Raw genomic sequence first — 25,421 nt, 5'->3', positions numbered from 1 at the left:
TGGGCAACCAAGCCCTCCAGATCTCAACTGCTTCACTTGAAGAGAAAAACCACACTTCTCACTTCCAGTTATAATAAAAGCAGGTGGATGCAGGTATGAAGACAACAACTCGGTGGCATCCTCGAGGCTAGCACACTCTGTTACCTCCTGCAGAGGAAGACAGTGAACACCACGCAGCACAACTCCAGCAGCGCTGACCACAGCTGACTCGGTGTCATGTAGCCTCCTCGGGCAGGAGCCTGGAGAAAACAGCACGGCCAGGCTACTGGATCTCCCAACGCAGCCTTGCACCACATTGTGGCAGCTGGCGTGAGGAAAGCAGCTCCGGCGCTACCAGTGCCCACAGAGCTGGAGGGGCAGCAGCGATGGCGGCCCCAGCAGACCCCTTCCTGCCGGGCACCACCGACAAGCACGCACCGACATCGCCACCATTTCCTGCCGTTTGCCGCCAAAACCCGTCGGCGGGAGGGTGGGGAGGGCAGTCACGTGGGGGCTGGCGCGTGGCGCTCGCGGTCACGTGACGGGCGGAGGCGCGCCCCCTTTCGCGTTCTAGCCCCGCCCCCCTGCCCTGTTCTACGCCGCGGGGAACGCGCGAGCGCCCCCTCGCCCCCCCCCGCGTCGTCTCTAGGCACGTGACCCCTCCCTGGAACGTGGCATTGTGTAATCACGTGACCTGGAAACGGAGTGGTGGGGGCCGAGAGGCCGAGGCAGTGGGGGGGGGTTGCGTACGCGACAGAGCGGGGTGCGAAGATGGCGGACGAGGAAGCCGAGCAGGAGAGCGGCAGTCTAGGTGGCGACCTCCTGGAGATGCAGCGCCTGCGGGAGCGGCTGGTGGAGCTAGAGACGGGGCTGCGGGAGAGCCCCGAGCCCGCCGTGCAGGCGGCTACCGAGTACTGCGCGCAGCTCTGTCAGGTCAGGCCGCCTCTTCCCTTCCCTTCCTTGGGCCCGCCCGCGGTCTTCCCTCCCCCGCGGGGTGTGTGTATGTGCTGTGTGTGTGCACGGGTGACAGGGAGTGCGGGGGGCCGGGCGGGAGCAGCGCCGCCCTCGCCGAGGCGCCCCGGGGGAAGCCGCAACCAACGGCCCGGTGCGGCGGTTGGCCCGGGCGGGTTGAGGGGAGTGGGTGGGGGGGACGACAGCGCTGGGAGTTAGTGCCCCGGACCGGGCTGGGCTCCGCCGGGTGGTTGACGCCGCCGCCGTTCATTGTGGGCTGAGATGAAACGGCCCGCCCCCCTGCGTCGGGGCCGCTCCGGGCCGGCCTGTAATCCCCTTCCCCCGCCTCTCCCCCTCCCCGTCCATCCCCGGCGGCCGCCCCGGTTCTCGCGGTCTCTAGGCCCCTTTGTTGTGCTCTGCGGCTCGGCTTATCGAAGGGCCCTTTGTTCCCGGCGGTGGCGGACCGAGGGCCCCCCCCTCCCCGTCCCCTTCCTTTCGGCACCCCTCCTCCCCTGGAGGCGAAGGGAGAAGGAGGGAGTCGGCAGTCCGGGGGATGGAGGCTCCGCTTCTCCGCCGAGGGGTCGCGGAGGAGCTGAAAGTGCGTTTCGGGTCCCGTTTGTACGAGGCTCCCGCTCTGTGCCCCCCGACCTTTCCCCTCTCCCTTCCCCATCTCGTACCCTGGAGGGATAGCGGAGTTGTTGCCATCCTGGGAAAGGGGGCGGTGAAGTGGTGGTTGGCTACATTAAGTCTCTGGTGGTGGTGGGCAGGTCTGTGGGTCTGCGATGCTGCTCGTCGTTTTCTCGCCCTGTCAAGGGAACGCAGTCACACCTCAGGAGAGGACTCCTGGGCTGGCACCGTTGGAAGCACCATTGTGTGTAATTAGTCTGGCTGCGACTGCCTCGGGGAAGGGCCTGCTTCTCGAGGGCTGGTCCTGTTCCTAAAGCAGGGATGCTGGCAGGTGTGTCTGCTGAACTGGTGACCCTGCTGAGTATCCCTTTCTAAACAAACTTTGTGGTGCTAGCTCTACAGTTAAAACAAACTGATTCATTTTAGTCATGTATGTATCTATACGTTGCCCCGATTTCCCTTAGATGGCCTTTCTCAGCTGGGTATAAAACAAGTCCTTAATTATTTTAGGCCACAGAAAATCACAGAAATGGCTACTTCTGCAGTCTGTCTGATAAAAGCAATGATTTTGTTTACACATCTCCGTCATCCATTTATGGAATGTAGGCAAATTGTTAAAAGGTGGAAGGCATAAGAATGAATTCACATGGTTGGTTTGAATTGTGTTTGATTTGTGATTTATTTTTTTTTTTTATCTCTTTCCTCAAAGAGTTGATTCTTGGTGGTAGCCATTGTACCATGCTAATTTACATGTCTGTCACTTCTGGATTTAACTGGGGTCTACTTTTTGCTAAGCAGGGAAATTGACTGCTAAATATTTTAAGCATATTCCTTTCTCATTTTATATATACAGGAGCTGGATGTCTCTTCAGTCAAAATTTATCATGCTTTATTTAGGCAGAATGTCTATGTAAGTGCACAGAAACAAGGTTGGGTTATGTTGGCTCAGATCACTGTGTTCTCAGTCTATTTAATCTTTGTGCCTGCTGTCTTAAATTCATACACTGGGAGGTGGAAATCTGACTTTCCTGGCTCCGGCTTGACTCTAGCTTGTGAATGAGCTGTTCATTGAACTGAAGTAGTTGGGAAGGTGGGAATGAATACACTATCATGTACAGAGTAGATTACTGGTCTGAAGCAGATTTATCACTGAAATTATGGGTGCATGTGCTTACTGTGCACTTCAGTAGTTGACTGATTTAAAGTGTAACGAAAATTTTTTTTTTTATTTTAATGGCTGTTGCAAAAGTCAGTTGCAATGCCCAAGTTCACTAATTTTCTTAACCATAAACCTTTTAAAAACAAGTTTCATTGAAGGAAACAGTTGTGTAGAAACTGATTTAGATAAAAAATCTGTGCTGTTTTGAAATGTTATTGTCTCTTCTAGACCAAGATTTGTAAGAAGGCTGTATCTGTTTTTGCAGGCTGAAGACTGATACTGAAAGATTCTGATTTCAAATGGTGAAGCGTCTGTTCAGACCTTGGTTTATGTATTAAATAGAGGTGATGCTGGATGGATGGGGTTTTATACTAGTTCAACTGAGATTTTTTTTTTTTGCATCTGTTCACCTGTGCTGGTGGTGCCAAAATACTTATTCCACCTCTTCTGCAGTTTTAATCCTTTATGGGGCCTAAAGCAATAAAGTATTTGTGGTTCATATAGTATGTTTAGCTTGCATTGCACGACAGAGGTTATAGAAAATCCATGTAATTGTGAAAGCCATCTCAGAAATATTTTTTAAGTAGCAGCTTAAAGACACCTGCCATGATTTCTAGGATAGTCTTTGCATATATATGCATGAAAGAATAATTTGGTTAGTCATGTATACAAAACTTAGAGTCTTATTTATATCCTAAGCCTGGAAGCGCATTGCTGAAAAAATATTTTAGTGTTTATCTCAGTATGATTTCACTTGCCTATTTTTTTTTTAATGTTTAGTTTCTAGGTATAAAATAACTACAGAGAACTTGGAAAGTCTTGTGTCTTTATTTTGCCAGGTAGTGATGCTGGAGCCTAGAAACCACACAGCTTGTTGCCATAAATCAACTTTTTAATTTATTTTTTTTAATTGAAGTGCATAGCATAATGTTCAAGAAATAAGCATATTTTCATACTGAAGAAAGCTAAAGAATATGCAGCAGAGCACTGAAGGTTCCTTAGGTTCAAAGGTGAATAAGGGATTTTAGTACTCTATGCTCATTAAATTAAATGGGAATTGTACAGCCAAATCCCTTATCTGGTTTTGAAAAATCTCAATTTGAACTATTTTGGTGTTTATAAGGAAGACATTGACTCTTTTTCTTGATATCACGCATTTATCAAACTCTTAATTGAGTGTGTAGACATCCACCCTTAATTTTGTTTGGCTCAACAGCTACAAGTATGTAATATAGTCACAAAGTGCTGGAATGTGAATGTTGATAAGGTTTCTATTTTTTTTTTTTAGGTTTCAGCTCAATAAATTCTGGTGTAACCAGGTCTCCATCTCTTCTTTTGAGTGCACGCAAATTCTGGAACTTCTACTTTTTAAGTAGAAAAAAAGTGTTCTCTTTTGAGTCCAGTGAGTGATTTCTACACTGAGCCAACCCTTAAAAGCTTCTGTTTTTATATTTCTGTGTTTGCACATTTGTCTCTACCACATTTTGTTTCTTCCTGGTTTCACAGTTGCTAGTTTTTTTTCTACATACATTACCACAAGTGTAAGATTTCCATCATAACTTCTAATAGTTTTCCATTTTGCATTCCCACGTGTGACCTCCAGATGATCTGCAATTCAGGGGGAGATGTACAGCTGCCAGAAATCACAAGGAATCTGCTAAAATGCAGTATACCACAGAGATTCCCAAATGCACGGAGAAAAACAACTGTCATCACTCTGTCATCTCATGCAAACTTTGAGCTGCCTCAGGCAGTTTTGTGTTCCTTCATCATTGTAAGACCTTCTATGTCAAACAGTCATTATCTTATTGACTGGGGGTGGGGGAGAGAAAAAGACACCCCCTGATTTTTTTTTTTAAGTTAAACTATGGGGAGTCAGGGAAGTTGTCTTGGTTTCAAGTAAAACTGTACGTGTGCATGTCTGGGTATAATGTGTATATGTTTAGCAAAACACCCTCACTGTTTAGGGTAAGTCTAATCAAATGAGCAAAGTTGATTTAGTCCTTGTCCTCAGTAATGGCATTGAGCTTCAGTGTCGTGCCACATCAGAGCTGGTCTTCATTAGAACTTCTGAGCTCTGTACTCTAAGTTTTTAATTTTCCTGTGTCAAAGTGAGTCAGCCAGGCCATGATTCCTAACCTAATAATTAATAGGATTAATTATTGGTAAGCCATAGCTACAAATGCTTGTTTAACCTGTTGCCAGAAATTTCCAGTAGAAAACATTAAAAAACATCCCTGGATAATACCTTTCAGTTCAGTTATCTTCGCCTTCAGATCTTCCTCTGCACCCACTGCAATCTAACTTGATCTCTAATTTCTTGCTGCAGTTTAAGGCTATGGAGATTCGTCCTATCCCATGTAATTGTGGAAAGTAGCACACCCCTTTTCTGTTGGAAGCACCTTAGATTTTCAAGTCTATTTTCAGTCTTTCTCTAGTTTTCACTTTTGTGAACAGAGTCTTTACAGTCCTTGATTTTATTTTTTGTCCCTTTTTGCTTTGTTACTACATCCTTATAATGGTTTAGAAGTATGTACCTGCAGGAATTCGGAAAGAAGGTGACAACTTACGTAAGATTTAGGATTTAAGTACTTTTCCTGTAAAACATACTATTTTTCCTTCCTAGTACAAAGAGTCCAGAGAAGAGTGATAGTTCTCAAAAGCATAAAAAATTAAGGTAGCTAAGAAGATGGTACAATGTAGACGGAGGTATTAAAATTAATAAAACTTGTGCGTTTTGTCAAAATTCTATTTTTTTTGTATAAGGTGCTGCATATAATACTAAAATCAAGCATTCCACTTAGTTACTGTTGGAAAGAAAAAAGATTGCCCTTTGGCAAATAGATATTTAGTTTCATAGTTACCTTGATGGACCCTGATGCACAGTTTTTGCTGAGTTACAGATGATGCTTTTACTGAAATTAGGAAAACCTCTCCTGTCAACAAACTACCATTTCCCTGAGAAATACTTTTAGCCAAAAGGTAGTACTTCCAGGGTATGAAGTGTGGTTGCAGTTAGTTTTCCTCCGTAATATCCTTGGTGATTATTGCCCTTTCAAAGACTGGGAGCCCTTCTGCTTTCCATAGTCCTTCAGCCATTAAAAAAAAATAAAAAATCTGAAGACTTCACTGTAGATTTCAATTCACCCATTGTAGCTGGCTGTAAACAATAACTGCACAGCTCTATGCATAAGTAGCTCAGTATCTAAATGTTTTAGATACTTTCTGTACTGGCACGTATGTTCCTGCCTTTACTTTTTCCCACAAATCCAAACTTTATTCCCCACTTTTGAATAATGTGTATCAATGATGTCTAGGCTGCTTTCAAAAATATGGTTGCTGAAGATTCACTGTTTAAAAAACATGAAATGCTGACTATGGAAAACACCTTCCTTATTGTGCAGGACTGTACAAGGAATATATACATATGTTAATGCTCAGTAAGGCATCTCATTTTATTAAAATATCCACATTGTGTGTCTCAGTTCCTTGATAAGGAAATTATACATCTGTTTGAATATTCAGTCCATTTTTTTCCTCTATCTCTCAATATTTCTTTCTGGTGATTGTTAGCGAATGAATATCTCATAAACCACAGATCTTGAGGGAAGGCAGCAAAAAAAAAAAAAAAAGCAGCTAAAAAGCTCTTCTGGGGCATCTTTGCTTCCATTGTGACTAAGCATCGGGGAATTTCATCTGGCCTTTACCATTTACTCTGCCATTTAAATGTCATATTTTTTTACTCTAGGCTTTATGCAGCCGTACTATATATTGTAGGTGGTTTCTACATAAGACTTCCCTAAATTAGGGATCAAGCTGGAACTGATAGGAGACATAACATATTCTTTCTTCAGCCAAAGAAATTAGCTCAGATTCATGTATATACAGAGACTGTCTTCAAGAAATAGCGTTCCAGGTATTGATTTATATCTATCAAAAGCTTTCTGTTAGCATAGTTTTTTTTAAAGGCCTCTGTATAAATCCTTGAGCAGTTACAGTACAGTGTGTATAATTCTTTGGTTTCCATGAGCGAAACTAGCATTACATTCTTATGCCATCAGCTTCCCTAAAATGATGATGTACAATAACTTGCAAATTTAAATTTAAATAGCAGGTAAACTATGACTTTAAACTCTCTTTTGAAATACTATCCCCTATTAGGTCTGTGCTTTTGCATATGTTATTAGCTTAATGCTTTGTGTTTTAAGAAGTGTGCAGGTGTGTTTTTGAGGTGTGTAATTTTTTTTTTTTTTATTCACCTTTCTGAATGTGCATTAAAGGCAGCTCCATGGTATTATTTCCGGGATTTTTCAGCTCTAATGGTGAACTGCAGTGCTTTCATTTGGGAAGAGTTAATCTAATAACACCTAGTACTTGGCAGAACAAAGGCATTCAGAAAGAAGGTGGATGTAACATCAAAAAGGCAATGGAGATTTATAAAATTATTCTCTGAAAATAAGCCTGATCCAATAGAAAATGGGATTAAATTTGCAAAAATGTGTGCCTATAGGTTTTGGTTAGGAATAGTTTAAACAAATTTCTTCTCTATCTTCTCTTCTGTAACTATTGTGCAGTCTTTTGGTGTATAATGTTTCTGGCTTCATGATTCTCAGTATGAAGCTAAGGTAAGTGAATCTTTAATCAGAGAATCAGCAAAATCCTGTGCTAACTAATGTAGTTCTCGTTTGATTATTTTGTTAATTATTCTGAGCTAGTCAGAGAGTTCTTTGCCTGTAAAGGGACTCATGTAACATGGGCAACTTCTGCCAAAGCTCCATCCAGCCTCAGATACTGACTCATGGTGTTCATTCTCTCCTAGCTGATGGACAGATGTATTTGTTGCATTGAGAAACTTGACTCCCTGGAGTAAAATTCTTTAGGATAAAGACCAGTGTTTATTTTGTAGCTACTATAATTTGGGTTGAATATAGAGTTTTTATTTGAGCTGATAGCAAATATGGTGTTGCTTTCTCAATCTCCTTTATATCATAAAGAACAAAATTTGGTAAGACTTCTTTTGTCTTCTGTTATTCAAAATGGAGAGAATTGATTCTAGTGAATGGATAAATCCTGTTTGATATTTATGTATCTAATACACTGAATACTGTTTTGATGCATCAGTAAAGTACATTCAGTGATCAGGCATTAAATCAAATTACAAGTAAGGAGTTCCTCAGTCCTGTGATTTCTGCATGTCTCAGGAGCTCATGGTAGCACACTGTTTTATAACAGAATGAGCGCAAGAAGATGAGGACAAGAAGAGATTAAATGTTCAGAATCACAAAAGACACAATCTGAACTTCATTTTTACTTTAATCATTGGAGGATGGCTCTTATGAGGAGAATAGCTGAGATAGAAAGTAGCTTCTGATTACGAATCCATAATACTGAAGATGATAAAACTTAAATATCCCAATTCTACAGACCTGGAACTTGCATAATGTTTTAGTTGAAACTTGGCTTGGCAATTGAACCTTGCTTTTGGATACCCATTCAGACTTAATGAACCACATCACTGTGATGGCTGGAACTCAAGAGTTCTTCTCAGGGTTGCTAACATATTCAGGAGAAAGCATAATCTTGGCTCCTCTCCTTCCTTGCGCATGGACACAGTGGCCATACCGTGACACTGGTGTAAGGATACAGTTTGCTATTAGACTCTGTGTGAATCAGGTGGGCATCACCTTGTTCTTTCACAGGAAATACAGATCAGATAGAAGCATTCTTTGGGATGCCAATTTGACTGTCCTGAATAGACAGGCTTAAAATGGCAATTAAGTAACCTTTCTGCTGAGGAAGAAGATTATCAATTATGTTCTTATCAGAATTAAAAAGGTTTGAAGTAGCAGTGGGAGAAGTTGCATTCAGCTGATAGCTAATACAAAAACGTAGCATAGATCAACTATAGAAATATTTGTAATGTCTTATTTGACTGAGAGAGCAGGTTCAAGTCACCTGTATTGAAGGAAATGCACATATTTTCAGATTAGACAGTTATTTCTGTCTTACTATTTTTAATCTGCCCATATGCCGGTCTAATAGTTAAAAGAATAGGTAAATTAGATTTCCTGGCAGTGGATAAAAGTTTGCTGTAATGAGCATCCCACTGCATTCCTGAAATGCCAGTTTAATAGCCAACTGCTAAATACTGCTTTTAACCAAACAGACTAAAATATGAAGGTCAGGGTGACAACATTAAATTTGAGACCTGAATGAAAAACTGAATGAGAAAAATGTAGCCTAGGACTATGACAAGTTCACTTCTTACATAAGGGTGGAAGAGAGAAATCAGATACTATTGGCAAGGTCAGAAAAAGCATATTGAATGCAAAACATTGAAATATTGAAGAGAAGCGTAAAGAAGGATAATTTCTATTATTATATATGGCAGAGTCTGAGACTTAAGTTATTTCCTGGTATTATAAATAATTGGTTTAAAACAGTTCGTGGGTGTGAGCAGAGACTATTTTCTGCGTGTTTTTTAGTTCTTTTTCTAAAACTAGGTGGGCTTTGAATTTTAAGCAAAATAGTGACTGAAGAATAACGGAAGGAAATGGCACCAAGGTAATTTCTCTTTTGTTTTGCCTCTTTCAATTTAATTATTAGCAATCTGAGCTCATGCAGTGTGTTCAGCATGCCCAGGTGAAAAACATACAAACTGCTTGCACCTTCGGACTTATATTTGGGGAGAGAATTCTAACAGAAGGTTCTGTGTTTGGTAATTAACTTTCCAGAGTCACTCATGTCTCTTCCATGCTGTGTTTTTTGTGGTGTTTTCTTGGTGATGGTAGATGGTGTAGTTACTGCTATGAGAGTCGTAGCAGTCCCCCACAAGCTCTGCTATATCTGCTGAGGTGGTGTGTTGTTTTTTTTTCCAAAACCTTCCTCCAGTGTAGGCTCTGCTTTAGAAATGTAAATGTATTTTTCAGTCTCACACTTAAATCTGACTTGGGTTTGTATCTGTAAATTGTGGGCAGTGGTACTTCCCTGCTATTTGGTGTTACATGCATTAGAAAGCAAATGTGGAATTTTTTTGTTGTTACTTTATCTACCTAGTGAGGTATTAATGAGTAACTTCCTTATAGAAATAGAAATAGTTGGGTGAGAGGCGTGATTAACTTTTTACACTGTGTGCTGAAGGCTCAGGCTGCTCATGTACTTACAAATTGAATGATAACAATAGTTAAAAAACCCTCAAAAAGTTAATCTTAAGGAAAGAGTTTCCTTATGTTGCTGATTATCGTTACATGGATTCTTCTTGGACTTAGTCTTAACTTTCTTTACCAGAGATGTGCACTCATGAGACAAGAAGTTCACTTTGGAAGTGATCTTCTGATCATCCCTGCTTACCACACTTTGTTGTACATTGTGAAGCTCCTTTGCAGTGTGGAAATTGAATGTGTTTTGGGTGAAACTAAACCATAGGCTGTGCTTCAAAAGGGATTGCAGGCAGTCTGCTTCAGCCACTAATAGCTATCCAGTCAATGGAACAAGCTGAAAGCTAGATGGAAGCAAGATGTCCTGTGATGGATACACTGGGGATTTGGGTTCTCAGCACCAGCTTTCTGCTGTATGGATCCTTGTGCAGTGCATTGCACTGAAGTCTGTCTTCATGAGTTTTTCTTGGACTCGCTAATCCAGTACTTACTGATCTTGACTTTACTTTCAACTGTATAGAGAAGCTGATGGTGTTAGGATGTGGGTGTAAAGTGTAAAAGCAGCTGCAGTTTTCTGTTTGAAGGAAAAGGCAAAAGCAGTGAAAAAGATTGGAACTGCAGCCTATCAGTGGAGAAGAGGAGTAGTAATGGGAAAAAAAACTGGATAGCTTTGCACCATGTGTGCAGAAATTGAGAATGAAAACTACTGCTTAAATACAAGCTTGTAGTAAGTGATGGAATTGAGAGTCTGGCTTCAGTCCTCTCTTCTGGGCACAAGTCAATATCTGTAAGAATTAAAGCAACATCAATTGACTTCAGCCAAAGGCATCTTGGCTTTCTAAAGCTATACTTTGCTTAACAACTTCATTGTGAAACAATTCAGAAGGCACATTGAAAGTAAAAATAGCACATCAGCAACCTAATCTTGAAAAGTTTTGAAAACTAAAATGGAGTACAAATTGGGAGTGATGTTTTTTGATCATAACCATTATTTAAATAGTACTTGTACATTAGCAAAAACTATCATATTTGGTTATGTCATCCGTTGTAAATGCAGTCTCGTATTCTGTACCTGCTGAAGTTCTGCTACTTGATTCTGGATTGTGTTGTATTATAATAACAAATATGTAAGAGTTAATACTCTTGCAGCACTTGCCTCACTACAAAATCAAGTCAACAGTGCTAAGCCCTGGTAAAGAAATACTGAATCAGTTAACTAATACCATTTTTAATTTGCCTAATTAAACTGCTTTGGCAGTGAATTAAAAATACAACACTGAGTTGACTTCCTGTAAAATGACCTCTCAGTGCACAGTCCTAAATAAACAGAAATTGATTTTGTTGACTTACATCAGTATAACCTGGTTCTGTAATTTTGGCACACCTCTGAGAGCAGCAGTATTTCAGATGGTGCTGCTCTGTCTGATGCTTGCAGTGCACAGGTTTGAAATACCCATGCTTTCCTATGTAAGTTTTGTTCTAGTGTATCAGCTAGAATCAGCTTGCCTGCAGAGCATCCCAACTAACAAAAAAAAAAACCAAAACCAACAAATTGGAAACAGGTAATTTGTGTTTGAGGTTCTTTGTTGGAGGCAAAGGTGAAAGGGAAATAAAGATGGATTAGGATTATGGTGATAGGGAGAAATGCCTTGATCAGAGGGTTGTCATATCACAGAGAAAGGAATAGATACATATCTTTTTCTCCCCGTCCTTCCCCCCCACCTTTCCTCTGTGATCTTTAAATTAGGCAGGAGATATAGTGGGGTTCATACTGTATATAAGCATGTGGTTTACTCTTTAAAATGCTTTAAAAATCATCTGTCACACTATTAGTTTCAGATGTCTTAGATAATGAAGTCTTGGGCAATCTGAGGTAGGCTTGGCTTAAATTAGACATTGTTTAGTAAGGGTTTTTTCTTTTAACATACAGAACTAGTTCAAGAACTGTTCAAGTTTTTACTTGAATATTCTATTCAATTGGCATCTTAGTTGGGTAGTCTGTCCTCATACATTGTGGACATAAATGCTGGTTGCATCCCAGCTACTCCTTAGCTGCCTCTAGCCCTCTTGATTAAAATGTCTTTCATGGGAATCTTAACCCAGCAACTTTTGGGGGTTTTGGGTTTTTCTTTAAGTTGGGGCAGTTACCAAAAGACTCCTCTGGAGTTTTTTGTGATGAAAGGCTTGTTCTCCATCTTCTGGTTAAGTGCTGAACAACAAGGAGATCGCACACACACAAAAAAGTGATCTTCACCTCTGTATCTTTGAGGCTGACAGTAATGGTATTTCAACAGTTTCAACACCTGCAAAGGTTGTTTTGGTGTCCCTTTAGGATGTAACTTTGTGAAGTCCCACAGCAAAGAGATCACCTCGTGCTGATGCACTGGAGTCAAGAGGTTTTGTTACGAGAGATGTCTATATATTTTTAGTATCCCAACTACTTAATTAAAAAGAGAACATGTTTCAAAGCTATTCTCAACCATTCAGTCCATTTTCCTCATGGTACAGACGAGAATCATCACAGGAAATGTCACTGCATTCACTTAATGAAGTTTTGATGGTCTGTAAATGCTTCTTGAACCAATTCCTTTTTAGACACTGGGGCTTTGAGGACACAACTACCCAGTGCATCTTCTTTTGTTCATTGGTAGTGCCTACTATCATCCTAGTCATCTAATCAAAATTAGAGATTTACGATGGTTCTTCGGGCAGGGATGACTTCAGCATTTGCAAACCAGTACTAATGCTGCTCTTTGGAAGGAGAGATCTGTCTGTTTACTTATTTACAGGTTTGCTTTTATTTTGCCAGTTCAGTTTCGTGATTGATTTTTCTTTTGATTCGATATTGGTACAGGCATCATGTCTGGCTATACACAAGAGTCAAGGCCACAAGTCCAACTTAGTTTGTAAATGATCATAAATTGCACTTCGAAAGCAGACTGTTACCAGCTTTCCAGGAATTTGAGCAATGCTGTTTTCATCACATGCTCAGTTCTTTAATGGTTGCAGCAGCCAGTGAGATTATGCTTCAGTCTCACAGAGTTTTACTCTGAAAAACACAGCCCTCAAAAATGTACTTAATTTGAATGAGATGAATGTCCAGCTCCAGCCCAAGAATCAGCATATTAGCTGTGTTTCCCAGGAAAAAAAAAAAGTTAATTCCCCTATTGTAAAGTCAAAAGACATCATTAGTGTCACAGTTGTATACCTAAACTTGATCAAGAGTACAGATCAAGTCATCATGTTTCTTGTATTTCATTTCTTAGGGCTTTTTCATGAACTCAGATGTCATTCCATCCTGTTATCTTTGTTAGGAAACCAGTGTCTTATACAGTGGACATTCAGCATTGTTTGACTCCTTTATCTAAAGGCTGTTGCTCCCGAGCCCGACCTTTTTGTGTGGACCTGTCATCACTTAGCTACCTTTGCTGCTGCTGTGGAAGTTGATTTCACGGAGGGAGTTCTTGCAGCCACCCTTTGTGTGCCTCCTGAAGGCTCATCTCCAGATGATTGTATCAAGCTTGTTGCTTGGACTCTTCTCCTGTATGGATGTGTTTGAGGAAAGTCACTGAAATAGAAGTTTTGCTAGTCACTAGAGTAGTTTGGGAGGTACAGCTTACCTGTGTGACTGCTGTCTGTCATTTTCCGTGTCTTGAGCTGGGAATGGAAATGGCAGTCCTAGTCATGTTCTAACATACTTAAGTAAGCTTGCTCTTACCTAGATACCTACGGGTGTAAGAACCTGATCTTAAGAGCTGAAGAAACATGTAGATGTGGACTGTACATCTGAAACTCCAGTTACTAGTAAATTATACCTTGTTTTAGTATGAAACATATTTTAATGCAGCTTGGATATCGTAGGGCTAGTTTTAGCCAAGAGGGTTGCTCAGTATAACTTTTGGAAGTAGGAAAGCATCCTCCAGTGATTGCATTTCTACAGCAACGTTCATGTAAGGGTAAAAGATTAAAAAAAATAAAATATATTGTCTGAATATTACCCATGGTTAAATATTTTATGCAGTTTAAATCACAGATATAATACTCACTGATTTTTAGTGCACAAATTGAGATTATTCCCTTTTTTGGTGCATTCTTGACTGTGTAAGCAGCTGCTGAAATATACATGCCTGTTTCAGCCTCACAGAGGAACAAAACTTTGCTGCTGTGCTCTGAGTACAGGACTTGGCTTGATTAACAAGCATGCCCTGACTAGGGAGATAAATAACTTAATGAGGCCCAAGGCTGGGGGTAAAATTCTCTCTCTTTATGGTTGTAAGTAGAGCACAACAATGATTCATTAAGCAAAGCGGAATGAATTTGATTTTCTTTGTACAGTTGCAGTGCTGTATAGTCTAGGGACATCCAGACAAGGAAATCTGACAAACTGATGAATACTTTTGAAGGGTGTGGTGGGTGTAAGTGCTTAATATAGTTCATGTAATGGTTTGGAAATGGCTGATCTAGATATATGAGATAAAAATAGTACTATTTAACGCTGAAATTAGTGTCATTATGTTACAGTGTAAACTGCTTGCTTTATATAGTGTGTTTGCATCTGTACACACTGCTTTTAAAGTTCAGTATTGGTAGTAACAGTTCACCAAATATTTTTTGTTAGGTGGTAAATTCTTAGAATTTTCTAGTGTGCTGATTATATCTACTTTGGTTTTAATTAACTACTATTAAACCTTATATTTTCAAAATCAAATGTCATTTGCTTCAATTTATCCTTATTAATCTAGACATGATTGATGTAGTGTTGGTTCGGCTTTCATAGGTTCTGAAGGTGCTGTTGTAGTTTTTCCCTAATCCAGTTGTCTGGTATTAATGACTAAATGGTATTTCTGTAAGTTCCTAGTTATCTGGGAGAATTCCAGCAGGGTTCCTTCATAATGGGCCTCTGGTTTTCAGTATCCTTCCCTGTGCATATTGGATACTGCCTAGCTAGAGGGGTTTTTAGCGTGGCAGCTACCTCTTTCCTGCCCCATGAAACTTGAGACCTTCTGATTAGTTGTTACAGGTCTCCATGGTTACTTGTCATGGCTTGCTTTATGAATCAGTGTATCTCTAGTGAGGCTTTTTCTTCTTTAGATTCTAGGTGTTGCTGTCTTTTCAAACAGCTGGTGAGAATCCTCTTGGTATTTCTTCAGTCATGCTTCTCAGATGACCAATTGCTTAGTTACATCTGCACACTTCCTTCTCCTTCCTCATCCCTTTCATCCCTTTTCTGCTCAACTTAAAACTCTTGGAGACTTTCAGCATATGTTGGCCTGGCTTGGTAGCTAGCTTTGAATGTCCTTCACTTGCCAAAGCTTGCAGTAGTCTTGTTGCTTATTGCAGTCTTCTAAAGAGGACATTAACAAAGGTGGACATCCAAGGGGGACATGGTTGGAATGTTGACGAGAGAACATTACTAGCTACTCCACCTTTGTGTGTGTTTGAGTCCTTTTTTCTTGGCCCTGACTGAAATGAATAGAAGACTTTCATACTTTGGGTGATGGTAGTTACTCCATCAGCTTTTTGACTAATGAGGTTTTCGTGTATAAAAATATTCGTGTCTTTAAAATATTCCTTTCAGGACCATGTATAATCAATATCCTGAACATACTTGTATTAGCAAGGCAGCAAGAGGAAAGAAATGTAAAACTAGTCCTCAAAGTAGAGAACTTAAAGGCTAATACTTTCAAATTTAATTGCTTTAGAAGCTGAACGGTAAGGCTGAATGTCTAAAAAATGAGTTTTCACTCCATTACAAACTTCTGAAAAAAGTTGGTACATGTTCCCAGATATGCTCTTCAGGCTTCTATATTTGGAAAATATGAATGTGAAATGAATTGTATGGAGATACATGTATAGTGACAGTCATAACATTTTAATGCGATCAGAGGCTGGTTGTGTGTGGAGTCTAATTTCCAGCAGTTAACGAAACAATAAGTTTTAAGGAAAACAGTCATGCTTTGAGAACAAGTAATTCATATTAAGGAGATAGATAGTGTACTGGTGAGGAGTATAAAACCAAAAACTTACATTTGTTCCTGAATTTTTTTTCGTTTCGTTTTTCCCTTTTCCTAAACAGACTTTGCTGGAATATGCACAAAAGTGGAAAACATTAGAAGACCCTCTCCCCCTGCTGGAGGTGTATACAGTGGCTATCCGAAGTTATGTTAAAGCCCGACCTTATCTTACCTCTGAGTGTGAAAATGTAGCCTTTGTGCTCGAACGTTTAGCACTGTGAGTATGTTTTTTGGTTACTAAAAACAACCTGTATGGTGCTAAATTTTCACTGCCTAAATGCTTTCCCAGTCCAGTTCATAACCTATAGACATTCTAAATAGATTGGGAAGTATTTTCTTTCCTCAAGGTAGATGTTGAATGTGAGAGAGAATATCTTTGGTTGGAAATGGGGCAGTCTTGAGGACTACTCATCTAGGACAGGCCAATATCTCTGCCTTGAAACACTTCGATGCTATTAGTCTGCATGCAGTCTAAAGTGCATCAATTTACCCAGGATGTTACGGGCTAGGACTGCAGTTATAAACGTTTCTGGGTTTGATTTGGGTTTTTTTTTTTTAATGTTTCTCTTAAAGAGTTTGATTTTTGCAGTTTCTGCAAGTCTCCATGACCTTGTTTTCTTTGTATATGCAAATAAAGCAAACTGGTTGTGATTTGGGCATTTCAAACAAATAACTATTTGGATACTAGAATAAAGAATTGCTTTTTAAAAGGAAAATTTGTCTCAAATAATATTCCCATTTGAATTCCAGAAGCTGTATTGAACTTCTACTGTGTCTGCCTGTTGATTTTCCTGACAGTAAATGGGAAGAATTTCAGGCTTTTGTGCAGGTGAGTTTGATTCATGAAATGAAGACTTAATACCTTTTAAGAGTGGTTTGGAAACCTAGGGATATTAAGTATGTAGCATGTATGAGGACTGGTGCCCTGGTGGCTGATAAAGATCAAGACCTTTAGCTGGAAATCCTCTGAATGACAGCAATTACTGCAGAGTATGTATCATTTGTCTGTCATAGTTCATGTAGCAGCTGCACAGAAAATACTTTCAGATACTTGAACGTCATGTTTTAAAGTATATTTGCCTATTAACACTGTTAGAAATGAAATAATATGTAAGTCATTCTTTACTATTTATGGTTGTACAATTGCAATGTATTATGAACGAAGGATCTGTCATTACTGCAGGATTGTTAGATCTCCCACTAACAAGAGCACTAGCTGGTTAAGGATTAGAGCTCTTCTTTAAAGGAGGGTGTTGAAACAAATTCTGCTCCTCAGTATTTATCAGAAATACGTAGTAGGAGGTCCTACCTACAGTTAAAAATGGAAAAAAAAATTGAAGTGGGGGTTAGGGAGGAGGAAGGAATAATAGTGGAAAAGACCAGATACAGTTACCTTGGGATTCTCAGCCTAAATAACATAGGGGGTTGCAAGACTGATTTTTAGAGTGAATTTTGACTAGCAACTGCCTTATGTGAATCAATTCTGGAGAGATGTACATGGTGCTGGGAGGTTCCACAGCCTTCAGAGCGGGGAGAAAAGTAAAAGTGAAGGTGAGAAAGAGGTGAGCCCTTTCTGTTTTGTTTTTTTTTAAGGGCCAGTGTTAGTTGTGCATTGGTACTTAAGCCACAGATTTTTTCAGGTATTTAGTGTGCTCCCAAGCATACATCTGCTTCCAGAATTTATTCTAGTATCTAAAGGCAGTAGAAAGAGCATAACTCTTTCACCTTTACAAAAATATTTTTTTCAGTGCTCCAGTGAATAAAAATTGAGCTTCTGAAGAGTCTGAAAATAATTAGAGTTCAGGCAGCTGATGCCAGACCAATCTGTGAACCAAAGAATTTACTCATCCCTTTTTAAAAGGGAGTCCTATTCAAAATTTTGTTTCTGAAATTTAAGAAATAGTCCTGTTAATAAATATCAAGGCAAGTTTGGGACACTCAGTCAGCTTGGGTTTTCAGCCTAAATCTTAGGAGACAGGCAGAAACAAAACCTATGGAGGCTGGATATTAAGTTTTTTTGTTATATGTTTAATTCTTTATCCAGTGAGGGTGATTTGTTATTTTTTTATTTGGCATAAGGTATAAAGAAGTATAAAAGACACATTCTCAGTATCTTTTTTTAACAATACTTCATTTTGTAAAATACATTCTTCAGCTTGCTCACAAAAGCTTGATGGAAAATGGCAGCCAGGAACTGCACATTTTAACTACTCTTACCCAAGAGAAGGGAGCATGGAAGAACCCAGTGTTGTGTGGTATTCTTTCCCAGGAACAGTTGGATCTAGATAAAGGTAAAATTTAAAATTATGATTGGAATAAAATATGTCTGAATATTTCACTAATACATTGGAATATTATGATGATACATGGAAGTTTTGAAGTTGAATATAGTTTCTATGATAATTTATAAGCTGTATCAGAAAATATACTTCTAGCATTGTCTGAATGCTGTATATTCCTAGAAACATGTGGAAAACAATGTGTTCCTAGGAATATACAAAGAGTTTAATGTTGGTGTTTTGCATAAAATATAATCATACCCGGAGATCTCTTGCCATTTTCTTCATAAGCTGTGTGAAGGAAGATCATGTACAAGCTGTATTTTACAATGGGGTAAGTTCAGTACTGGTATATAAAAATTATTTGACATAAAACAAGAAAATAGGAAATAGAAATGAGAATGGCATTTACTCAGTGATGAAACACAAAGAGGGACATTATTCATTTGAAATTAAAGATTCATTTAGACCAGAGTTCTGAGAATGGCTACCAGCATTTGCATAGGGAAGAGTATATGATCCAACGAAGCTTTCAATAATATTTTCCTGATGTATTATTTCCACTGTTAATGATTTCCAATTCGGAAGTGATATCATTGTGTTAGTAAGTCTTAGCTGTTCTTTTGATTCTTTGCCTGATAGGTTTTAGAATCTGAATGAACCACCACACCTAAGCATCTGTGGCTGTACACAGTTCTTGTATCACATAAAGTAGTTCCTCTACTGTCTGCCTACTTTTAGCCTGATGCTTGCTTAGGGGTTTTGAGGGACTTTTTTAAATGCCTTTAGAAAATTAATTGAATCTCCTTTATTTATATTATTACAACTTCCTCAGGTAAGTCCAGTAAATATGTAATGTGATTTATTATTTACTTACAAAAGTCTTGCCTGCTCTTCCACAAGATTTGCATTTTGCTGCTTTTTAAAATAATTTATTATGCTTCTGCAACAGATTTTGGATTGGTATACAGTTCTTGGAGTGCCCCAGAGTACTCTTTTACTAGCTTCATATCAACCACCTTCTAGCCCATTTTAACAGTAAGGTACTTCTGAGAGAGAGGTTTAAGTAATGCTTTACTTGCCATATATTTGAAGGTTTTTAAGAATTCCCTCATGAATTTGGTTTTGATGACTATTAGTTTTATCAGTGTTTCCCCCTCCCCCCCCCCCCCCCCCAAAAAAAAATTTACGGACATTGTGGGATTCCTTTTGCTCCTGAATGTTGTTTATTCAGGATGCTTCTGCACTGGACTTGACTGACTGACTTCTGTTACAGTTACTACTTGTATCTGTGTCAAAATTACCATACTACTTATCCAGATTTTTGCTACTCATTTGACAAACTGTTACTTAGCTGTTGTCATCCTCTGTAAAACTGCATTGTTTTGTGTCATCATCTTGGTAACTTGAAGAATATTTTAGTAATTTGAAAACTACTTTAGTAATACCAAAAGTCCATAGCCCAGTGAGCTGACTTTCTTGTCTGTAATCCAGCACTCCCTCTGGCTACCACTCACCCTCTTTCAGTGGACAATTGTCTTTCAGCAGTCTTCAGCCTTAACTTCAGTCATTGGAATATTTGTAAACCTCACTAACTAAATTTTGGGTTTATTCTTAAAGCGGCCTTTACTATTTCAGAAGGTTTGTGTTTTGTTTTTTTTTTTCCTGATATAATTCTCTTAACCTTTTGTTACCTGTATTTGTTTTAGGGTTTTTTTTTTTCAGGTTTGTTTTATTTCAATTTTGTTAGTCTCAATTATGACCTATTCAAAGTAATTACAATCTCTTCAGAATCTTCAGAATCACTGAATTTTACATCAGTGATTAGCTGTCCTTGAAGGCCTCTGTTGCTGACTCCTGAAGGTCAGTTTGCCTCTTTGCGCCTCTTTGCATCTCTTGTAGGAAGCACAGCTAGGTGTATGTTTCATCTCAGAAACAGATCCTTTTGAATTTCTCCGTTTTCAAATTGTACAAGCTCGGGACACTGTGAGAGACAAGTTCATTTTCTCTGACCAAACAGCTATCAGAACAGCTCTTTTGTTCTGATTACAGTCAAGTTCATAGAAACATAGACTCAAGTTAAATGCAGGCTTGTCTGAACCTGACTGTTCTATTGCTCTTCTAGTTTGGGGAATGGACTGTTGCATGGATGCCGCCCCTATATGAGCAGGAAGTACTCACTTCCTAAGATGTTAGGGAGACTGTTCTCTGAGTGCCATGTCACTAAATAATTGCTTTTCTCTGACTGCCTTGGGCACAGCTCAGTTTTCCTACAGGAGAAGGATCTGAGGATAACCCCACAAAAAGCCAGGGTGCTGCTCCTTTTTTAATCTGATTCTGATTATCCTGAGAGATTTAAACCTGGATGCCAAGAATTAACTTCTTGAATTTTTTGCAAGTTTAAATGCGATAGTATTTGAAGTATGTCCCACTGAAAAGAGGTTCAAGGATACAACCATCACTATTCAGAGATCATCAGCGTATGCTGCACTGTAAAATGTATTTATAAAATATTTTTTTAAAAAGCAAACCAAAATCTTCTCTGTAAGGCTCTTCCCCACCATAGATGGGGAACATTGGCACCGTTTTTTGTCTTAAAATGACGTACACAGTTCAGTTACGAAATAAATATAATTAAAGCTTGTGTTTTGAATGTTAACTGTTAAAGCTTTCAAATGTTAACTGTAATGACTATAATCACTTGGATTAGAATAAAAGCTTAAGAGCTAATATGTAGCCTTAACCTTGAGGTCTTACCATATCTGGTTGAGAAGATAACAAAAAATGTTCTGATGATTATGCAAGGTAGGCTGGCTGAAGCAGAAGACAGTAAAGTAAGGGGATTATTGAGGACTAGCAGATAGAACACAGTCTCTAAAATATTAAATGCAGTAATTATAATAATAAATCAGAGTGAAACGTCTTGGGTTACCAGTATAGCTTAAAGTCTAAGGTCTTCCTGTATCTTGTTACAGAAATAAGGTAAAATGTTCCATTGCTATTCCAGTCAGGCTAGCTGGGAGTAAATGCTGTGGGAGAAAGGATTACTGGTACCTGGTAGGAGGAAGAGCAAGGCTAAAACTATTGAATATAATTAATCACTGGGTCATTTGTGGTTTGACAAGAGTATGAGGTTTTTTTATAAAGCATTGGTAGTGACATTAAAGGAACATTTATTCTACTGCTTTAAAGGCAAATGTCCTCTAGTTAACACACAGGTATGGTTACTATCTACTAATTGTCTGTCAGGGCACACTAGTTTCTTCCTGCATAAATAAAAATCTGGTCATATCTTCATCAACATGGAGAGAGGAAGAAAGAACTTTTAAGAATATTCAGTCAAATATGCGTCAGTAACCTGTAGCTGAGCATTTTTAATAGTGCAGAAGGATCCTAAGCAAATAACAGTCGTTGGTTGAAACGATAACTCAACCAGAAATCTCAAAATGCATGAAAGATAACACTGGGGTCTAACAGGCCTGATTTATCCAAAAGGCAGGATTTTCTGCCCTAAAATTCTGTGAGCTAAAATGATAAGAGAACGGTTGACCTAATTTTGATTGCAAGATGGGCTTTTAGTAATATCCTGTGTAAGTAGCTAGAAGGAGAAATCATGAGCTAAAATGAAAGACAAGTCATGAATCAAAAACTAATGAGAATGGAAGGAAGCAAAGATAAAATGGGATGGTCTTTTTTCTTTCAGTAAACCTCACATTCAGTATACCAGTACTCCAATACTAGAGAGGCTGTTAATTTTCCAGATGTTGAAATGACTTAATTATTTCATCTTTGACTTTGAAAGTCAAGAAAATATAAATTACATGAATGGGCAACATGATTCAATTTCCTCATGGCCATGGCTCCTTGGCGATGTCCCTCTTGGTGCTGTATCTCTTGATGGTTACCTTTCCCCTTTTGTAAAGAGCTGGGGGGGGGGGGGGAGTCCCTCTGCTCTTCCTGTCACATATTACATGTTCTTGGTGGACCAGTTTCCCTGGTCTTGCAGCCAGCTGTTTGACACACATGTGTCTGCAGCAGTTCTTGGGGTAATAGCTCACACCAATCCTCAAAGTAATGAATGGAAGAGTCTCAGCTCTTTCCCACTCATCCCTCAGGCAGTGGATGGAAGAGTCTTATCTCAACTCCTTCCACCCATCTCTGAAACAAAAGATAGGTGGATTTCCATCTCAGCTTCTCAGACCAATCTTTGAGACAATGGGCAGTGGAGTCTGATCTCAGATCAGTCTCTCACAGAGTGGAAACAAAATGCAATAGAAAATTCTGTTGTTTTTAAAAAATGAGAGAACGTGTCATGATACTAAGATGTGGATAATTGAAAACTAAAAAGTTTTTTCATGCAGTATGTAACTAGCTTGTGGAAACAGGTGTCACGGGGAGAGGATGATGTTGAAAGGATTAAACAAAATCGATCATCTCTGTGTCTGTCTAGTTTTATTAACTGACTAACTATTTTTGGGGTAGTACTAAACCTCGTGCTTCAAAGTTGAAGCAATTTTGATTTTGAAGATCTGGATGAAACCTGAGATATATGTGTAAGAGTAGGTGGATTAACCTGTGCTTCCCTTTTTTATAGGATTCTTGTGCCTTACACTGAAGCACCTACAGTTGGGTTAGTGTAGCCAGTGGAGTTGTAACTCAGGCAGCAGCATATCTGCAAAATACAGTTGAATAAAATACAGCCAGTCCTGTGTCTTCGAGTTTTAAACTATACACAGTTGAATGTATACAAGATAAGCCTCTTCTTGTAGGAAACTTACTTGGCTGAAAAACTTTTAAAGGTGTTTGACTGCATTCTGTGTATGTATAATACAAAATATTTAACACCCATGAAAGGGACTTCAGATAATTCTGCACTCGCCACATTTATCCTTTCATGGCAAGGGCTTTAAAAGGCAACTGTTGGAAAAGGAATAGCGCAAATGCATGAAGAAGGATGTAAGAGTAGTGGTTTTCTGTTATGTGTCTTTCTATAGAACTATAATCAAAAGGTATCTGAATATTTTAACATCTGTATGCTTTCTAAATATGTTTTGTGTGCAGCTATTTTGCCAAGAAATTAGAAAGAACTAAAACCTCCAAGTAGATAAAAGGTCTGTATTAGGGAATCCATATGATAAACAAGTTCAGTTCTAAAAGATGCTTTGTCTCATCTTTGCTTGATATCTTTTTTACCTTTTCTGACTTGTATAAATGAATGAGTAAATGTCATATGTTAAATCTGTAACCCGCTGTAAAACCTGTATGTGATATTTTGGATTTGTTTTCTTTCTAGTGAATGACTTTCTAGTATTTGAAGGCCCTATACTGCTGGATATGCGCATTAAGCACCTGATGAAAACAAAGCAAATAACACAGGCTACTGTCCTGGCAAAACTCTGCTCTGACCATCCAGAAATCAGTGCAAAAGGCAATTTCAAGCAAACCTACCTGGTCTGCCTTTGCTCAGGATCACCAAATGAAAAGCTAATGGAAGAAGTAAGTAAAAAATGAAGAACTTTCTTTAGACTTACTTTTTAATGATGATAAAGTCACTAAAGATATGTTGTTTTCCTGTAGAAGAGTTGGGTTTTGTTTTTAAATGTGATCTGAAATATTTTGGTTGAGTTTTGGTTGGTTTGTTTTTTGGTTTTTTTTGTGTGTGTGTGAGTAATTTTCCATTGACTAGTAATGACTGAAAACACTTGAGAAAGTGTAATATTTGGACATTTTCTGGCTCTGCCAAAACTTTTATTTGCTTCAACTATTTTAAAGTTCTGCCTCAGATCTTATTAGTGAAGGAAGATGATGGCTTTCCCACTCTTTCTATTTTAACTATAGCCTTTTATGTAGTATGTAATACATAGGATGGGGCCCTTCAGATGCTACTTTCAGTTCAGAGAATAAATGTAACCTTTTTTGACGCCAACGGCTGGGTGAAATTGAAGGTGAAATCAGATATTTGATCTCATTTGGAACATAAAATCCTTATTTAAATGCAAAAGTCAAAGAAGAGATGGCAGCTTTGCTTTTCTGTATTCTTTCAGGTGACATCTTCATTTCTAACCCCACCCCAGAGTTCTGTCTGAGCTTTTTTTTTTTCTCTTTTTAAAAGAAAACTAACCGTAGTTGTCAGTTTTCTTGTCTGCCTGCATCTCTCTGCTGTCTTTTTCTCTCTGTCATCTTTTTATGTCATTAATAAGTATGTTGAAATTGATCTTAAAGGGATGAAAACTATGCAATGTCTAGACATGGAAAAATTGCCTACCTAGATACAGACTAAATTCTGAAATGACAGCTTCTTATTGGGTGTGTTCTTCCAATATTCAGGATCAGATTGATCTTACCTTTCCAGCTTTGGCTGCTGCAGGCCCTGCCAGAACAGGCTTAGGAGGAGCTGGGACAGGGCTGTGTAATCTATTGTGTGTTTGCTCAATGGAACTTGGAATTTGTAACCCTGCAAACATGCTTCCTTCATTACTCAGCCACAACATGCTCCCAAAGCAGAATGGGCTCAGTCAGTGAATGAACCATGAATCCCCATGGACAAAAGGAGTGGAGTAGTTTGGTTTGTAAGAATGTGTTCAGAGCAGATAATTTCAAACTGGGTTATTGCAGAGAACCCAATACAGAGATTTCCCAACCTTGAATTGCTTGGGTTACTTAGCTTTGCAGCTTCAGCTGCAGCATGGGTTGCAGTATTACTAGCCATTCTGGAAAGTTAGTGTGTACCAAGAGAAGGCAGATCTGCTATTAATATGTTAAGGTGGATATCAGAACTGAGAAGGATAGTAGTTTCACAGTGGGAGAACAGTAAGAAAATGGGAGACAAAAAGGGTAAACTGTAAATAATATAGCTCACTCTTTAGTAGTGTGGAAATTTTGAGATCTGTTCAGAATAAGCAGAGAAGTATCACTTGAGCTAATTTTTGTCTTGGATTAGTCTGTTTGCTTCAATAATGTGAAGAATTCAAATCTGCAGTATGTAAAAGCTAGACTGACAGTCTTAGTGGCTGGACCTGTGCAGACCTTTGCTGGAAGCTGGGTCCCTTAGGAACACTGAAATGCTAGAAAGGCATTTCAGGGAAAAAATCCTTTTATTGTAAGTTCAGTTTTTCATACTCTTCCCTAAGCTTTTAACTCATGGTCCCTGTCTGAGATGGGGCACTGAGCAAAGTAGACCTTCAGTCTAAATTCGTACCACAATTAATCCATCCTCTCTGAAGTCTTGAGAAATGCAGTCTTCTTTAGACAATGA

General features: G+C 39.1%; 1 protein-coding gene across 1 annotated transcript in view; it reads left to right on the top strand.

Moving 5' to 3' along the window:
• The first annotated feature begins 474 nt into the window (after window positions 1–474).
• The window catches only part of ZNF292 (zinc finger protein 292), a 37,398-nt gene continuing 12,451 nt past the window's right edge, over window positions 475–25,421 (top strand). The window contains exons 1-5 of the mRNA XM_061460326.1: window positions 475–912; window positions 15,950–16,104; window positions 16,638–16,716; window positions 18,043–18,178; window positions 23,460–23,662. Of these exons, the coding sequence (XP_061316310.1) occupies window positions 751–912; window positions 15,950–16,104; window positions 16,638–16,716; window positions 18,043–18,178; window positions 23,460–23,662 (735 nt within the window). The 5' untranslated portion in view covers window positions 475–750. The remainder of the gene's footprint in view (window positions 913–15,949; window positions 16,105–16,637; window positions 16,717–18,042; window positions 18,179–23,459; window positions 23,663–25,421) is intronic.

This window comes from Pezoporus flaviventris, unplaced genomic scaffold (assembly GCF_033815535.1).
Source record: "Pezoporus flaviventris isolate CSIRO_AGI_PZ_B2104156 unplaced genomic scaffold, CSIRO_AGI_Pfla_v1 ptg000031l, whole genome shotgun sequence".
Classification (NCBI taxonomy): domain Eukaryota; kingdom Metazoa; phylum Chordata; class Aves; order Psittaciformes; family Psittacidae; genus Pezoporus; species Pezoporus flaviventris.
Note: the sequence above shows the minus strand (reverse complement) of the source record. Positions and strands in the feature narration are given on the sequence as shown.